Source organism: Protobothrops mucrosquamatus, unplaced genomic scaffold (genome assembly GCF_001527695.2).
Source record: "Protobothrops mucrosquamatus isolate PMUCROS unplaced genomic scaffold, P.Mucros_1.0 scaffold3343, whole genome shotgun sequence".
NCBI classification, from domain to species: domain Eukaryota; kingdom Metazoa; phylum Chordata; class Lepidosauria; order Squamata; family Viperidae; genus Protobothrops; species Protobothrops mucrosquamatus.
In genome coordinates this window covers 1-18,203 of record NW_015389331.1, presented here as the reverse complement: position 1 = coordinate 18,203, position 18,203 = coordinate 1, and the positions used below count along the sequence as shown (strand labels likewise).

General features: G+C 35.4%; 1 protein-coding gene across 1 annotated transcript in view; it reads right to left on the bottom strand.

The window, feature by feature from the left end:
• TASOR (transcription activation suppressor) overlaps positions 1-15,850 on the bottom strand; it is a 44,460-nt gene extending 28,610 nt beyond the window's left edge. The window contains exons 1-8 of the mRNA XM_015826854.1: positions 15,363-15,850; positions 9,416-9,561; positions 8,873-8,965; positions 7,296-7,368; positions 6,449-6,540; positions 5,747-5,914; positions 3,535-3,656; positions 1,935-1,966 (exon numbers count right to left, since the gene is read on the bottom strand). Of these exons, the coding sequence (XP_015682340.1) occupies positions 1,935-1,966; positions 3,535-3,656; positions 5,747-5,914; positions 6,449-6,540; positions 7,296-7,368; positions 8,873-8,965; positions 9,416-9,561; positions 15,363-15,729 (1,093 nt within the window). The 5' untranslated portion in view covers positions 15,730-15,850. The remainder of the gene's footprint in view (positions 1-1,934; positions 1,967-3,534; positions 3,657-5,746; positions 5,915-6,448; positions 6,541-7,295; positions 7,369-8,872; positions 8,966-9,415; positions 9,562-15,362) is intronic.
• Between the last annotated feature and the right edge of the window lie 2,353 nt (positions 15,851-18,203).

Sequence of the window (18,203 nt, the reverse complement as noted above, 5' to 3'; positions counted from 1 at the left end):
CTATTTAACAGCTTTTATTATGTTGAAAGCATCCATCACTAATGTTTACTCATGCTGCAAAGTATTCTCCATTAGCTGCCTTTCACTGTCGCTGTCAAAATAGCTTATCTGAACCACAATCAAACAATTCTTTGGCTGTCAATATTGTCCCCCTAGGATCTCTTTTACTTTATACACTTCAACTTCCTGATTAAAAATAATTGTCAAGGTGCCTGAATGCACAAAACGAATAAAGCATCAATACAATCTAACAAATGTGGACTTTTATCAATATAATACATATAATAGCCAGAATATAATTCTGGACATTATCTGCCCAATGAGTTTTCCACTTATTTCTTTTAGAATGTCTCATTATTGACAAAAAAAAAACCCTAGCATCTATTATGCTAGATTGGAACTTCCATTTCTATATATTCACAAGAGGGGATTTTTTGTTAGTTCCATGGTTAGAGTGTTCAGCATACATTAATACCTAGAGAGGACTGCACAGCATGTGTTGCTCAGCCCACTGATGCTTTTAAATAAATTTAGAACCCTCTCTGCTACGCTGCCACTGCCAGCTCCAATGCTTTGTTGCTCTGCTAGGCCCTGAACAGCCAATTGGTGCTTCTGGTATTTCTTTGTGGCCCAGAAGAATTTTTATTTTATCAATGTGACGCTTTCCCTTCAACACATTGTGCAGGCCTGACCTAGAGTTCAGTCTCCAGTACAAAAGTTAATAAACATTAAGAGCTATGCCATTCTTGAAGGTATCAATTCTTTCTCTGGCTTATATTCCTGACTCATTGTAAGACATTTTGCTTCTGTTTTTTATGTATCTGCCTTCCAAAGGATGCTCAATAATTTTGATTTAGAAATAAAACTAAATTCTAATTCATGATATGCTGAGTGTTTTACACAGCCACAGATTCCACCTGACTACATATGCAGCCACTTTATCTTTTATCATCTATTATCATTTATCTTCGGTCACTGCATACTGCATTGATAAACTGCCTGAGAAAATAATGAATACAGAAAATGTTATTTACCTGACTGAAGAATTTACATAAATTAAATACTAAATACAATGGAATACAAAATGTACTTTAAAATAGATTTGCTTCCCAGCCAAGTATTCAAAACATCTTAGAGCTTTAACTATCACTGGAATGGGAAAGAGCAACACCCTCTTTCAAGATAACCAAGTATCCTATCTTTCTACAGAAGACTCTTTTAACAGAAAATCTTCCAGGAACTTCAGTCCAGGAACCAGGTTGCACAAGCAAGCAAAACCCCATTCGGGCACGCCTTCTTCTGTGGAAAAACCACCCTTTACAGAACCAACCCTGGGTGTCCAAAAGGTTGAGGGCAGCAATATATCTCTTTCTTTAAATACTTTTAATAGCTTAATTCTAACTAGAAAAAATCAGTAATTTAGGTATTTTCAGGAAGGCATAAAATGTTTTAATATATTTAAAACAGGTGAGCATCCATTACTTTGGAAAAAGAATATGACATCTAAAGGTAGCCCTCATTTAATAACCTCACTGGCAATACCACTGTTAAATGAAACATCATGTGACTGTGCCTGGCTTTAAAATATCAGTCATCATGTGTGATGTCACATGACCAGGATTTGCAACTTACTGCTGGCTTTCTCACTGACTTTGCCAGTGTCAGAAGCCAGCTGTGAAGGTCACAAATGGTGATCATGTGACCCCAGAATGTTGTGTTCATCATAAATGTGCACCAGTTGCAAAGCACCTAAATCGCAATCACGTAATGCAACAGTCATTAATTTGAAGACCAGTCTTAAACCTATTTTTTTTCAACACTATCGTAAGTTCAAACATTTGCTGATTGAAGCAATCATTAACCAAGAACTACCTATACACAAGTTAACATTTCAGGCAATAGCCCACAATTTTATTTAGTAACTGAATTCTTACCAGTGCTCTTATCCATACTAGAAGTCTTTGATCTATAAGCAAAAGTAAATAGTTATAATTTAAAAAACAATTCATTTTTATTGTATATAATAAAATCTAGATTTTTTAGAATAACTGTATACAATTTATAAAACATTTTTCATATAGAAAAGAATGGAAGAATATTCATAAGTAGGACTTCAATATTTCATTGACTACCCACAGCCCACCAGCTACCTCTACACCTTTCAAAACAATATGGAGATAGTGCTGGTTTTTTGGTTAAAGCTCATGTTAAAGTTATATATATATATATTAACATTGCACTCAGGTAAGGTCTGAAGCCACTTACAGGAAAAGGCAGTATTTCTTGTTTCTCTACTAGGCATCAGATGAAACCATTTCATTATTTCTAAAATATATCCAATCATTTTTTAGAATGTCAACAAAGCAACAAATCCCAAAGGGAAACTACGGAATACATTAAAATGGCAGGTATAAAATCCTCTGGATAGTTCTATATAAATACACTGAACAAAGCATTAAATAGAACAAAATAAGATGAATTATCTTTTACACAGGTATGTTCCAAATTAATATAACAAGAATCTCAACAACTTATCGAGTCAAAGTAAATTTATATAACCTAAATTTCAATGAGCCAAACTGAGGCCACTAAGGATTTTATTAATAGAAAGCTCATTTGGTAATTCAATTATTAGACTGCATTTTTAACAACCTTTGTTTCCCAATACATGCTCAGGATTATAGTTAGATTTTTGGAGGCCTTCCATTTCTAATTCTTAGTAAATCACTTAAGTTATTACAAGTTAAATAGTTTGTCACTACTTTGTTGAAGATTTTGAAGTCTGCGGGGTTTCCAACAATTGTTTTCCCCTTTCCACAATTTTTATGACAAGTAGTCAAAAGGTTTTAATTTTGGCACTGTAAATATGAATCAAGCAATATCCCAAGGTTACCATCTGAACAAAAGCCCTGAAATACATCTAACAGCAGCACCTTAACTGATCTGAATCACTGGTGTGGGGCAGAAAAAAAGACCAATTAGGAATTATTAGAGCACCTTTCAGGGTATTCTGTGGTCAGAGATTGGGACATAATAAATACCAGTGTGCTAATGTTAAACATAGCTAAGAGAATGAAGATATGCACTTTTTTTCAGAAAAAACATCCATTTATATGTATTTTACCCATGAAAAGCCAAAACTAATATTTCAGCCTGTTTCAATGTTATATTCCAGAAATTATAGAAGCACCAGGATTGTCTTCATTTAGTGCTAGGCATGAAAGTGTATCTCTCAGGTGTATGTTACAGCTGATATTATTGGCATGGTTTTCAGACTAATGACTGTAAAAAGTGAATTCATCACTTTCCATATAGTAGAGCAAACTGCTTTTAGAGTTGAAAGGAGCCTTCTCACTAATTTATAACCTACTTATTTTCACAAGTGCTCTTGTTGCTTTAATAGAGTGTAAGGGATATGAATAATATATGTTAGGGATGTGAACATTATATAAAAGGTTTGATTAAATAAAAGTCATAAAATTTAACTAATATTTTACACAGTACTTTTAAAAATATAAATAAAGCTTCACTCACCTTACTTGAGGCAAGAACTTTTGCATTTTTTCATCCTTGTACAAAAACGATACAATAGCATATGGACACACATGTCTTGGTCTTTTCCTGACCTCATGAAAGTGATATTCATAGAAGTAATACTAGAAACAAATGTATAACAAACAATTCTGACTGAAATTTACTGGACCTCAACTCAATTAGATGATCAGTGAAATATAGTCCTAGTTTTTCTGAAATTTACATCAATGATGAGCAGCCCAGAGTCACCTTATCAGGGAGATGGATGGCATATAAATTTAATTAATTAATAATAAAAGCAATGTTGGGAACAAAAAAAATTTGCCAAACACATCTCTGTAATTTTATTTAGAAATATATTCAACTATTCAAGTTAAGAGATAGAGACAGATAGAATAAGAATAAGAATAGTAAAGTTGGAAAGGACTTAGAGGTCATCTAGTCCAACCCCCTGCTCAGGCAGGAAACCCTATACCATTTCAGACAAATGGCTGTCCAGTCTCTTCTTAAAAACTTCCAGTGTTGGAGCATTCACCACTTCTGGAGGCAGGTTGTTCCACTGGTTAATTGTTCTAACTGTCAGGAAGTTTCTCCTTAGTTCTAGGTTGCTTCTCTCTTTGATTAGTTTCCATCCGTTGCTTCTTGTTCTGCCTTCAAGTACTTTGGAGAATAGCTTGACTCCCTCTACCTCCTGAGATATTGGAACACTGCTATCCTGTCCCCCCTCGTCCTTCTCCTCATTAAACTAGACATACCCAATTCCAGCAGCCTTTCCTTATATGTTTTAGCCTCCAGTCCCCTACTCATCTTTGTTGCTCTTCTCTGTACTCTTTCTAGAGTCTCAACATCTTTTTTACATCGTGATGACCAAAACTGGATGCAGTATTCCAAGTGTGGCCTTACCAAGGCATTGTAAAGTGGTATTAATACTTCACGTGATCTTGATTCTATCCCTCTGTTAATGCAGCCTAGCACTGTGTTGGCTTTTTGGGCAGCTGCAGCACACCTTGCAGGCTCACATCTAAGTGATTGTCCACTAGGACTCCGAAATCCCTCTATTGATATACTGAAAGCTTGAATGGGATTGATCGATAGATACATAAATAGATCGATTACATTATTTTATCTTTAATATAAGCCGTATTATTTACAGTGCAGAAAAACAGTAGAAAACAATAATGCTATGAGAAAGGAGAAAATACAGGTAATACTTGACTTAGAACCACAATTGGGACTGGAATTTCGATCAATAAGCAAAGTGGTTAAGTGAGATGTCACGTGACCACTTTACTTAGTGACTTAGAGGCACTAGAACAGGGGTGTCAAACTGCCGGCCCATGGGCTGGATGCATCATGAGGAAACCGCACCCACCCCATTGCCGGCAATGGGCAAAAAGTTCCGAGACATCATGTGATGTCACGTGACGTCGCGAGTTTGACATGTCCGCATTAGAGCATAACACAACCACGATACCAATATTTTGATACATATTTTGACCTTTTCATTCCTAAGTAACCTTCCACTTTCACTTTTTATTCACTCACTTCTATCCACAGTATCAGCTTTTTTCACATCTACTACAACCTTTCATTTTCTTAGTTTCACATGTATAACTTATGTATTTTTCTTTCAATCAATTGTGCACTTTACTTTTTACTCCTCTTACATTCCAGTTTGCAATCTTCCACATGCTATAATCCAGGGGTCCCCAACCCCTGGTCCGTGGACTGGCACCGGTCCGCAGCATGCCAGCAAGCGGGCTACACAAACAAGCAAAGCTCCATCCTTGGGATGCAGGCAATATTCAAAACCACACTCCTTCTGGTCGGCAGAAAAACCTTTCTCCATGGCACCAGTCCCTGTTGCCCAAAAGGTTGGGGGCCTCTGCTATAGACATCATCAGATGAGCTATTCAGTTAACTGAGGCTTTCATATAACACTTTTTAGAAGGCAAAGAAATAAGACTAGTTTATCAGACCTAGCTATATATATGCAATGTTCCCAGCTAACAGAAAGGACAGTATTAATCAGTTGTGGCACATTTTTGCCAGTATGCCACAAGTACATCCACAACCTCGTGCTATTCTATGAAGTCAGGATTTAAAACTATAGGTACTGTTGCCTAAATCTTACAAATTAGAAGACACTTTTCTACATTAAACAATTAGGAAATTAGGGCAACCATATAAATATTTTCCAATACTATTTTACCTGCGTACGTTCATATGCTCTGTAATTACGGCTGGATGTAATTTTGTTTGCAGTTTTTGAAACATGACATTCATGTTTTGGTGTAGGATCCAATGCATTTTTAACAGCTGAATCCATTGCATTTACTGTCTGGTTATCATATTTATCATATATAGTCTTCATTTTCCCCTAAAATATTAGGAAATGGTTATTAATTTTATTGCAGGTACAATGCAAGCCCACAACATTTTCTACCTTGTAAAGTCACACACAACATTATAGAACATTAATGCTCACTTAATATATCCCTTAGCTTAGTCATAGAGGATTCAACTCAATTTTATCTGAAATGGCATTAATATTTTTCTAAATTGCCAGTGCACTTTTTAATTCTATGGAATTAAGTTCATACAAATATACAACATCCCTTAATAACGTGAATGGAATATATGGAGGGTTGAACTGTGGAGCCCTTGGTGCTGCCTGAACTTGGATTATTTGCTTGCATACATTTCATTTCCAAACTAGGAAACATCATCAGTGCTTTTAAAAGATGTTTAAATTTTAAAATATTGTAATCACATTTATACAGAGAAAGATTATTTAAAATGTTTTATTCAGATATATTATTGCATTAAAGACAAAGTATTATATTGGTTTACTATTTCTCCTTAAGACATAGGATGAACCCTTAAAAAACTTAAGGGAAATCCTAAAGCATACCTTTATTACTTTAAAAATAATAATATCACCAGTTGCATTAGTCTCCAGAGGATTAGTCTGTAACAAGTCAGCATACTTGGAAAGATATACACCTATAAGATATGAAAACAGTATGTCAACACAGTATGTCAACAAATGATATTTACAGAATTATTTTTTGGTGATGTACAAAAAATGTCAAAATGGCCATACCACATAATGTATTTCAATATATGGTATAGATAAAATTCAATGTTATGTTTCCAATTACAAAAGGTGTTTCCAATGACAAAATAGTGGCATACGTGGAGTTTTCTGCATCCCAACCAAGCTAAGAATGTGTGCGGGGTGAAAGGGAGGGGCTGTTATTCTTCACTTCATAATGGATTTTGGAAGTATGTTGAGGAATATGAAGATATCTTTCTATGTAAAAGGTCACACCCCTTTATGACACTAGAATTTATCCTAAAACATTCCATGAAACTACTGAAATACCATCCGAACGAGTAGCAGCAGTTATATTTTTAATCCAGGAAAAACAGACTTATTTAAAAAAAATGTGCATGCCACCCACTTCCTTAATAGGTCTGCAAGTAATCTGATCATTTAATATTAACGCATGAGAAAATTATGAGTCACCAAAGTTATTTTTTATTTCTGTAAGAATTCTCTTTATGATAACATATTGATAAATCATTCAGATTAAAGCAGAAAATAAACAAGTCAGACTGGTAACTGATTTAAAAATTCAGAATAAGTCAGCTGGATAAAGTTGGTATCCTGGTTTAAAATGTATTAATCAAACACAATACATCTTCTGCCTTCATATTTCTCGTTACCATATATTTAGTAACAAAGACATAGTTACCCATTGAAGGATTGCCGAGAACTGTTATCTTGGAATGGCCCACCAGTAAGCCGTTTTCACATATATTTTGGACCTGAAATTAAACATTATTTAATATACCAGAATGATACAGAATTTTGTGACACTATAATGATTGATTGATTGACCAATTGTTATTATATTCATCTTTAATTGTTTCTTGCATTTGTTTTACAATAAACTACTTTTTGAAATAATATTAGGACAGGAGGCTTTAGATAGCATACGGTTACAATAAGCCAACTTGTTACCTTTACACAGCATATTATTAAGTTATATTAATTTCTTGATTTAATGGGTGAGCAGGGGAAAGATTGTCTGTTTAAAAGTCCATTAAATGGTGACACAGATATTATACTCCTACCAAAAAAGGACATTCAAATCACAGCTGAGAAACAAGTGCTGTAGGGATTCAAATGTGAGCACAACTGATGGTACTCCTAGCAACCGTATGCATAGTTGATTAAATGCCGAAGCTCCATCATACTTACGGTTTGATAATGGTACCTTCAATCAAAATGCCTTTGACATAATCTTGTAAACTAACCTTTATTATATTAAACTTCTAGCACATTGGCACAGAATGTTCAATAATATTTAAAATGCTCAAAGAACAAAGACAGCAGAAGCCATCAATATCTGCATTTGGAGAATTTTGATGTCAATTTCTTTTACCATAATATTACAGAAACAAAATTAACTAACTTGTCTTTGTGCTTGTTAGGCACTCACAGTATTTCAGTAATTGCAATGGCAAAGCAATAATTTAAAGTTCAATTCTCCTTCCTTGCTGGATACAGGAGATAGCAATATCTGACTTAGCCTTTCTGCTTAATACAGCAGCACAAATCCTGCAAAAAGTGTGCTTTAAAAAGCATGGAACCACATAAACACACCATTTTTCAAATAATGAAAAAATAGTATCTTTTTCAAGGTTTGCATGTTTCTTGAGAAGCAGTCTTCAGCTATTTCTATATGCTGAAGTGACATATAACATGGAAAAATGCAGTTATGTTAACAATTCAAAACAAATTAGTATTGTTACTAAATATTCTCTAAAGCACCTCTTTCAAAGGATTTGCACATTCCTCCTACTCTGTAGTTATTCCAAATACTAAACAAACACAGCCAACATAAACCTCCAACCCCAACCCCACAAATGTGTATAGATAAAAGTTGAAAGGGATCATTTTTGCCTCAGAAAATTTCCACCCTATTCAAAACTGAAGCGACAGACTTTGCTTAGTTTCATATTTTATTTCGAAGGCACAAAATTAGGAAAGCTGCCAATGAATGTTCATGCAGCAATAGTTTTGTCTGACTGATAAACAATCACCATCTACCAATTTTCTACATTCTCACATTTGTCTTTCATAGCAGTTAAGTATTATTTCATCTTTTACTCTGTCAGGTGTTAAAATTGACATCTCAATATTAAGAATTTGCTTAACAATATTCTTCCAGATATGCAAAGAAAATATTTTCTTTTATGCTTCAATTGTTGATTTGAGAAAACCAACAATACTTTAAAAGTTACTTTACAAAAATTACATTCTTACCAACAAACGATCAACCTTTAGAAATGCATATGCCTCAGCAAGCTCTTTCTCTGACCTCCCATCTTGTTTCAATTCTTTTCGTTTCTCTATGAACTTTAAAAAGAGTAAAAATTAATATAATGAATAAAAACTAGCACATTTCATAGTATATAGATAAGTCTTCAAGTTAAAATCATTTGTTTGGCAACCATTTATGTTATGTTGCTGTTTACGTTATGATGGTCACAGCACAGGATGGATTCAGAACTGGTCCTCAAAGTTCCCACCTTTGCAGGCAATGAACAATATATGGCACTTGACAACCAATTTGCACTTATATGATCACCATTTGTGACCTTTTCTGCAGGCTTCTCACAAGCAAAATCAATGGGGGAGCCAGAAAGAAGATCACAAGTTACTGGGGTAACTCTCCCCCACACCCCTGGCCTTTCTTTGCTCTCATACACTATGAGTTTTTGGACAGCTTTTCCAGTACTCCCTAGATATATTTGAAATTTCTGCATGCATAGCACTTAATTATGTACATTGATAATATATACTCACATCCTTTTCCAACAGTTCACTATGAACCAGACTGGCTTTTTTGTATGTGAATCTATCCTTTGAAAGGATATCTAAATATGATGAATGCAAAACGTTCACAATATCTTCAAATTCACGGGATTCATTTGTTATGGGCTGAAAAAGAGCTACCAAGAAAGAGAAAATAGGAAAATCACTCCTGATGCCTAATAAAATTATAAAACCTTAGAAACTAAATCTAAGGTAAACATAAAAGTGTTAGTAAATCTGAAATCTAATTATTATCCTAATAACATAGAAAAGCATGAACTTAGGTGAAAAGCTGCTTCTCCTACACCATTATTCAAAATAGACAATAATTATTGGTTTGGCCTGGCTTACTGCAAATACTATGTTAATGCAAATAGCTTACTTGTTCCTTTATTTTTTCCATTGTGATTAAACTTAAGGCTCTGGATCTCCTTAGTAAATTCTAAAAGCAATAAACTAGACTTTGTTTTTAGCTTATACATTTTGGATTTGTTCTGAAGTATCAAATCAATACACTAGGTTCAGCAAATATTCTTTTTATGAATTTTGTTATTATAACAGACTGGAGCAATGCACAAACATGCTGGATCTATCCAACCAATCAGACTAACACAATTCTGGTATACTGCTACAAACACTGCTTTTAATCATTTTGATAAAATTTACAGTAATTTCCTTGTATCAATAATTATTGCCTTGTAACAGGATGCTTTTTCGACTTCACCATCAGCTATATAGCTCTGAATTTTTCTGATGTTCTTACATCGAAGAACTAATCAGATTCAACTTCATTTTTTAAAAAAAACAAAATCCAAAATAATTCCACTTTTTTTAGGACCAGATGATGTTCCCCAAGCCTTTCTACTGCTCTTTAAATCAATGGTGATTTTATTTACCGTGTTTGACTTATGCTCAATAAAGTAAACAAATTATGCCTGTATTATATACCATACAAATATCTGAGTTTTCTAGGAGCCAGCAGTAGTTATAATGAAACATTTTATGACAGAAATAAATATGGTTTGGATATTATATTCAAATACATCCCCAACTAGTCTCAATCCTTTCCAGAAAAACATATGCATAATCCTCTGCTTTTATGAAGGATGGGAGCTTGGAGGCAGTGGTTTTTCTTGCAGTGTTTTCTTTGTGGAATACTCTTCCCACAGATACTATTAGCTTACATATTAATAACTTTTCATACATTTTATCAGAAGTGTTTGAATTCTTACTGTTTCAATTTTATGTTTTATCTGGGTTAGTGGTTTTGTATGTCTGTGATATATTTGGTTACATGCATATTTTTACTTTTGTTTTACTATATTGTAATCGTTTTAATGTGATGTACTAGAAGATACTGCAAGCCATTAGATTGCAATGGGCAATACATCTGATATTAACTATAAAAATTAACTACCACCTGGACACATATTTTAATATTTGACTAGCTTGCATGAATTTCCACAACTTAAATGTATTTTATTCAAATTTAATTATTATTAAAAAAAATTTAAAGAGGTAGTATAGTTATTTCCTTTCCCCTTCCTTTTTAAGACTTTTTATCCAGTCTTAAAGCTATTGTGTTTAAGTTTACTTACTTACTCACATTCTGTGCTTAACTACATAGTAAAAATCTAGAACCAGTAGTCAGTTACAATGTGATTTCAATATACTAGGAAAATCTAACATTAGAGTTCAAATATTACCAAGTATATTTTTTTCAAATCTCTGGCCCTTTGTTTATTTATATTTGATTTATATGCACCTCAATGAATACTGCAATGTTCAACAGTAATTGATCTGTATTTTTTAAAACATTCAGTCGTAATTTCTCCATTATCTATCAAACTAATTATATATGAATTCAGCTCAAGTTTCACAAACTTCATATATTATATACAAAGGTTCAGCATGTTATTAGCCACACCCAAAATGATGGCTCTAGACATCTTAGATTACAACTATCAGCATGGATAACAATCAGAAATGATAAATTTGTAATCTAAAACACCTGTTTTAGTATGTACCACATTGAGTCAAGGTAAAGCTGGGTATGTGCACTGGGTATGGTGAAGGGGAACAATTAAGTTTCATTATGCAAAGCTTTTGTTTTACTTTTAAAAGTTTAAACTGTGCTTTTTGAATTCTTTCTTTATAACAGGTAGTATATGGAAGAGATGTAGTTAATGTGAAGTGCAGATAGGCTGTGGAATTCAATGTTTATCCTTTTTCAAAAATAGTACATTTCAGTGCATAGGCACCCATTGTTTAAACAACGTTTTCAAAAATTTATAAAATTCAAGATCAAGGGATACATGGAACCTAGTTTAAACAGAACAAGAAACAGTAAGGAGAAAAGGAAAAAGTGAGGAAAAAAGGAGCCATGACTATGTATGTAAATTGAATTCCAGAAAGTAACCTGATGGGGTCCATAATATTTAACTTTATAAGCTTTCAACACCAAAGTAATTTTTTAGCAACTGACACAGCTATCAAAATTCTGTGCCCAAATGTGTAATTCATTTGAATTTGGAAATTTCTATGATAGCAGATTGCCTATTCTTCAGGATAGCAGTTTCAGGTCTTCACTTCTTTCTATATCATCTTATATTCATAGACTGCAATGTATTGTGTTACATGTGGTCCCTGATAATAATTGTTTCAATGTTTGCAAAAAGTAGGCAAGCCAAGAAAAAAATAAGGTGTGTCTATTAAAAACAATCTCCATTACATATATGTCAAGGGCATAATAACCAAAGGTCAGCATAGAATTTCATACAACTTACTTCGTACATATTATTAGAAACCTGCCTAGAAAAAAAAAAACATTTCTTTGCGCAATCAAGAATTAGTTTTAGATTGTTTTCAATCTTCAATAAAGTTGCTAATTCTTTCACAAAATATAAAGATGGGGAATTATATAAGATCTTGTTCATTATATGAAAGAACAAGCGCAAAGCAGCATGAGCAGTACAAATGAAAAAGATATCTGAATAAAATAAAGAGTTCTCAGATTTGTAGTGCAGATTCCCAATTTAAAAAATTAGAATAAAAAAAATTAAAAGTTTCAGATGAGGATTTTTCTATTTTTTTGGCTTTTATGAAAGAATCTTATTGTCAGTTTCTTTTGAATCACAGCTCAATGTTCAAAATATTAAAAAGCTGATGAACACCCTAAATTTGTCAATTCAGCTGCCTAATCTAGAAGAATATCAGAATGATGGATACTCTATCTCAGGGGTGTCAAACTGCCATCCACGGGCCGGATACGTCACGCTAAAACCGCACCCACCCCATTGCCGGCAATGAGAAAAAAGTCAGGATACATCGCGACACGTCACATTGCGGGTTTGATACCCATGCCCTATCTCAGGTTGTAAAATGGATAAATCTTAAAGTGATGAAGACTTAATGTAAGACCGTTCGTAACAAGTGAACCATGACACAAATTGAGATGAACAGATATTTTTCCACCTTATATATAAAATCAATGTTAATCATACGTGTTCACACAACGCTTCAAACTGCTTCCTCAGAAATATATCTATTTATCTCTATCTTGTTAAGTTACTCCATCCAAAACAAGAATTTTAGATAATGGTTCATAGGAATCTTCTCTGTATGTATTACCATTTTCTAGAAAATGCACCAATTACTACTGCCTTCCTTATATTAGAATTAAACACTAACACTCCAAAATTAAAAAGATCTTCACTTAATGTGGTTTAAAGTATACTTCTGAGATCACTCTATTCAATGAAATGGTCTCAAACATTCTTGAGTTTGGAAGCTTTTTTAAAAAAGTCATATTTCAGTTCTTTACAGATATTTTCTAGTTTATTCCTCTGAAAAAAGAAATTATTATTTTCCTCTCATTTGTCTCCAAGGAGTTCTAACTCGCCACAATCAATCCCTGGCAAGAGACTAATTACATAATCCCTCTTATTAGTTTCTTCATTGCTTTGCTCATTTCGAGGCAAACAGTTTTTACAATTCTCTGGATAGCATGGTTCCCACAATATCATATTCCACCTCTTATTATACTTCATTTGCTTCATTTAAGAAAATGGATGACGGTCATATTTATCCTCCATTTTTCTTAGAATATTCTTAAATAACAATGTTAAACAGATGTAAAGTTTACACTATTCTCGTTTAAAAAAATGGGACCAATAGAAATATGCTTCCAAAAGATCCAAAATATTCTACATTGTTCCAATTTTGAAGCTAATAACAGGGTAAGTCTATGAAGAGATTTTCTTCTGTGCCTCTTGGAAATATGGGATTCAAAAATCATGAAGAATTTTTCACAGAAGACATCAATGATGCTAAAGAAATGGATTTTTCACTCTAACCTTTCTAAAGACTCTTAAAGTCAGGGTCTTAATTTTTAACAAAAAATAGTAAGTACCATGGCTATTTATTTCATCCAAAAATTTTAAGTATCTAATTTCATATCTTCCATAATTATTCCGTCATGAAACAATCACTTCTCATGAAGCTTCTTTGCCTATTTACAAATTGAACAGACATTTGCTGGATCATCCCTTTATGTAATGGCACAATAATTTTCCATTTGGGCTGAGATTTTCCCAGTGTTGGAATACAGATCAAATCAGAATAATCTTTAAGAGGAAAAAGGCTATCGCTTTTTAAATGTTTAACTTCATTTTTAAATCTATTAAAATCAATGTGTTCTTAAGTACATTCAGTTAACAAGAAATGGCCAATGCAAATAGCAAAAAAAATGTTGCAGTGATAAAATTTATCTTCAAGAACCTAAAGATCCTTGTACCTCCTATAAAGAATACACAATGGCAACAGATTAAAAAGTGGCACTAATACAATCTGTATCTGAAAATTCAAGACTGATTATTTGGAATAGAACCAAGAATTTGAGATGTCTGTAAAGATACGAATCTGGATTGCTCTTCTAGTTTCCCATTCCCAAGATAATGGTTTTTAATTTAAAAAGGCATTGTTTGGCCCATTATTAAGCTAATTAAGACTCTCAACCTAACAGAACATTTGATTCACCTGTGTGATATAAATCAACGGTCAGTTTCAAGGAGGTCAACCTACCTTACCTTTTTCCTTATACAAGTCTATTCTAATACTGCTTAAGTTGATGAATCTTCTCAAAGAATGAGAAATAGACAGCGGTATTTATAAATCTAATAGATGATACCTCCTCTCCCTATCCTTACTGAAGTTTAAGAAATAATCCGCTTTTGAAGAAAAAGGATTGAAAGTAGATTTCAAATGAAAGCTAATTTAAGACGAAACGCGTTGTGAGTTGCCACAAAAGGCCCCATTCACAAGACAAGACCAGACACGAAGAACAAGTGGAATGAACCACTAAGCTTCCTTTGAAGGGCACGTGGCGCAGAACCACTTCCGTCCTTAAATACGCGGGAGAAAAAGCGCCTTGTGGGGAAGAATGAAATTTTTCTAGACCATCTCACGGAAATGAACGCCTTTAACCGTGTCGCCCCGCCTAACCCCCTCAGCGGAGGCCTTTCCTCTGTTGCAGAGAGCGCGAAGGAGCCAAGTCAACCTCCCTCGAGAGCCATCTCTTCCGCGAGCATCGGACTTTGGCGGCGGCATTATCATCCAGCCTTTTTTCCCAGCCCCCCGAAGCGCATTCGGATTCTTCCGGTTCTAAAAGAATTTCATTTCAAACCCAAGGGGGTTGCATTTTCCAAAAGCCTCTCTCTTTCCTTTCCTTTCCTTTCCTGCGAAGTACAATCGTTTGCCCGGATCGCTCGCTCGCTCGCTCGCTCGCCCTTCTGTGAGGCTGCCTAGAGGCGGCTTTCTCCACGCCCGCCAGCAGCTGCATGCAGGGGTGGCGCGATGTCACCATGTATGCGGAGCGAGAGGAGGAAAGCGGGATGAAGGAAAAGGAAGGGTGGGGGAGGGGGGGATTCGAGGTAACAACCTTTCTTTTCTCTGCTCTTCCTGGGAATCTGAAAGTTTTTCTTAAGAGGCAGATCTTCGGGGGCTCTGAGGAACGAGGCCCCTAGCCCCTCGCTAAGGGGCTGTGCCTGTGTCTGCTCGAGGGCCCCGGAGACCCCAGTCTTGCGATGGCCACTGCGCGGGGAGTCCCTGTCCTCTTCGGCGGCAGTGTTTAGCAGCGGCGACTCATCACTTCGGCTTCTTTCAGAGCGGGCGCCATTTTGTGTGCCATCGTCCGCTTCGGCTGCTGCAGCTCTGTTCTCCACACCGAAGAGGCCGCCGCTATCCTCCACCCGTTGAGAGGGCTCGGGCGCTTTTTCACCGCCACTCATAGCCGCGGCATCCGCCATTCAGCTGCGCGACACAGTCAAGAAAGAAACGACCCTGCGCTTCTCCCCCAGCGAGACCCCCTCTTCCTCAACGCCATGCAGGGCGCCCGCAACACCGCCTCCGCCTAGCCAGCGAGCCACCGCTTCCCGCTCCTTCCCTCCCCGCTTTCACTATAACATGGCGCTGGGGCGTCAGGAAAGAGGAGGAGCTTTTTCACCTCTCCTCGCAGCCAATCAGCGTTCAGCGGTTTTGATAAATTTGAGGAGGCGGGCCCCGCGCTCTCCGCGGGGATGTGGAAGGGAGTGGCGGCCCGTGGAGTACCGCGTGGCCGAGGTCGACGATCGAGTTTGGCTTTGGTGATTGTACCCAAAATAGAGGCTATTGAGTCTTTTTTTTCCCTCAGTGTCACCGCAAAATGGTGATTTAACTGCGCCTTTAACTTGAAGGAAACTGAATTTTTAACTAGGAGGAGGGAAAGGTTTCCTTGTAGATGTGTTAATAGCAAGCAACTTGGTGCTTTTTTCCTTCGGTATTTGAAGTACTGTATTTATGCGCATCAGTTTTCTGTTCTTAAAAATGGCTTAACTTCACCTTTGCTGTCTTTTTCTGCTAATCCTCCTCCTTAGCCCAAAACAGTGCATCGATATCAAAAAGTTTAGAAAGATGGCCAAATTAGGGTAGAAAAGAACTTTCTTTCGCTTTAGTAATGTATACTGCAGTTTTCTATGTGAAGGCGTATACAATGCTACTTTTTCAGGGAACGAGAAAACAGCAAATATTGAACAAACCTTGTATTTCAAACTTAGTTTAGTTTATTATTGCAGATACATTATTTTTAACCGTCCCAGCTATTCATGTATTTTTATGCATATCTTAGGTAGCTTGTGTGTTGCAGACTTCAATAAGCTTTTTTAATTGACAGGACATCCTGGTTTATTTGATTTCTAATTAATGTTCCACTTTTGTCTCTTCACAGAAACCTTTAAGGTGCAAAAGCATGTTCCTCGGTATTTTGAGGCAATTAAATTGTGCATTATTAGCCATATTCTCCTAAACATTAAAATTGACTTGTTTCAAGTTGAAATTAAAATGAGTGAATTTTCCCATTATGTATCTAATAATAATGTTTGCCATGTCTATATAGAAAGTTACAAACGGATGAATTCTGGACATAGGACACATTTTGCTTTGGATATAAGGTTATACACCTATAAAATAATTTAATTACCATAGTACAGGGGTCTTCAAACTTGGCCCTTTTATGAGTTGTGGACTTCAACTCCCAGAATTCCTCAGCCAGCTTGCCTGGCTGAGGAATTCTGGGAGTTGAAGTCCACAAGTCATAAAAGGGCCAAGTTTGAAGACCCCTGCCATAGTAGATTGAGAACTGTAAGAGGTAGTCTCTACCTCAGCTTTCTATGTGGTAATGTGATAGAACACATTCTTTCTCTTCATAAATAAAAGCAAACTCTGCTAATTGTCCACACAGCTTTTTGGGTCAGTTTTTCCTTTACTAAAAAGCAAGAGGGAACCCTGAACAGAAATGAGACACATATTTATATATTTTCTTAGCTATCACTTTGTCACACAGGGAAGCTGGCATTTGGTAGATAAGATAAAGGAGTAAAGAAATAGTCTTTCCATGATCATAAAGGCCTGCTGAGGTAACTGGGCTAACCGCATATATGTTCCATCAAGGCTATCATTAGATTTCTGATCAACATACTAAGCAGAATTCATTGTAGCTTCATCAATTTTTTAATCCCTGTTATATTTCAGTTATTAAAAGAATACAAATTGATAGTGAAATGAGAGATTTCCTATAGTACAACTAGTAATTGGAAAAGAAAGAAAAGTGCACATTAGTAAAGAGTAGGTAAGCTTCTCTTGTTTCTGGGAGCTGTGGTGGTGCAGTGATGGAATCCAGTTATTACAGACTAACTCTGCTTACTGCCAGAAGTTCAATCCTGACCAGCTCATGGTTGACTCTGTCATCCAGGCTTATTTCCTGCCTGAGCAGGGGGTTGGACTAGATGACCTCCAAGGTCCCTTCCAACATTATTATTGTTGTTGTTATTATTATTATCATTATTATTATTATAAATCTGAGTGCAATAATGGGGGAGGATGGAAAACAATGGGCAGCTCATCCATATGTGCTATATATGTGTTCTTTGCAGATGCTTCACAGCTATCTCAAAACATTCACACATCACTGTAATGGTACAGTTTTGTGAGACCAATTTGGATAGATCTAAGCTCAGGTAAATCTATGTTACTTCATTTCCTCTACATTAATAATAATAATAATCTTTATTGATTAGCCCTTGGGCCATATCAAAGTGCAAAGTTCCAACAACAAATCATTACCAAAGTCTAATAAAAGCAATTTAAAATAAAATTTGATAAAATACAGTTTAAAATGGAACTAGAATAAAATATGACTTAAGATGAAATTGGAGTAAAATACAGTCTAAAATGAAGTTAAAATAGA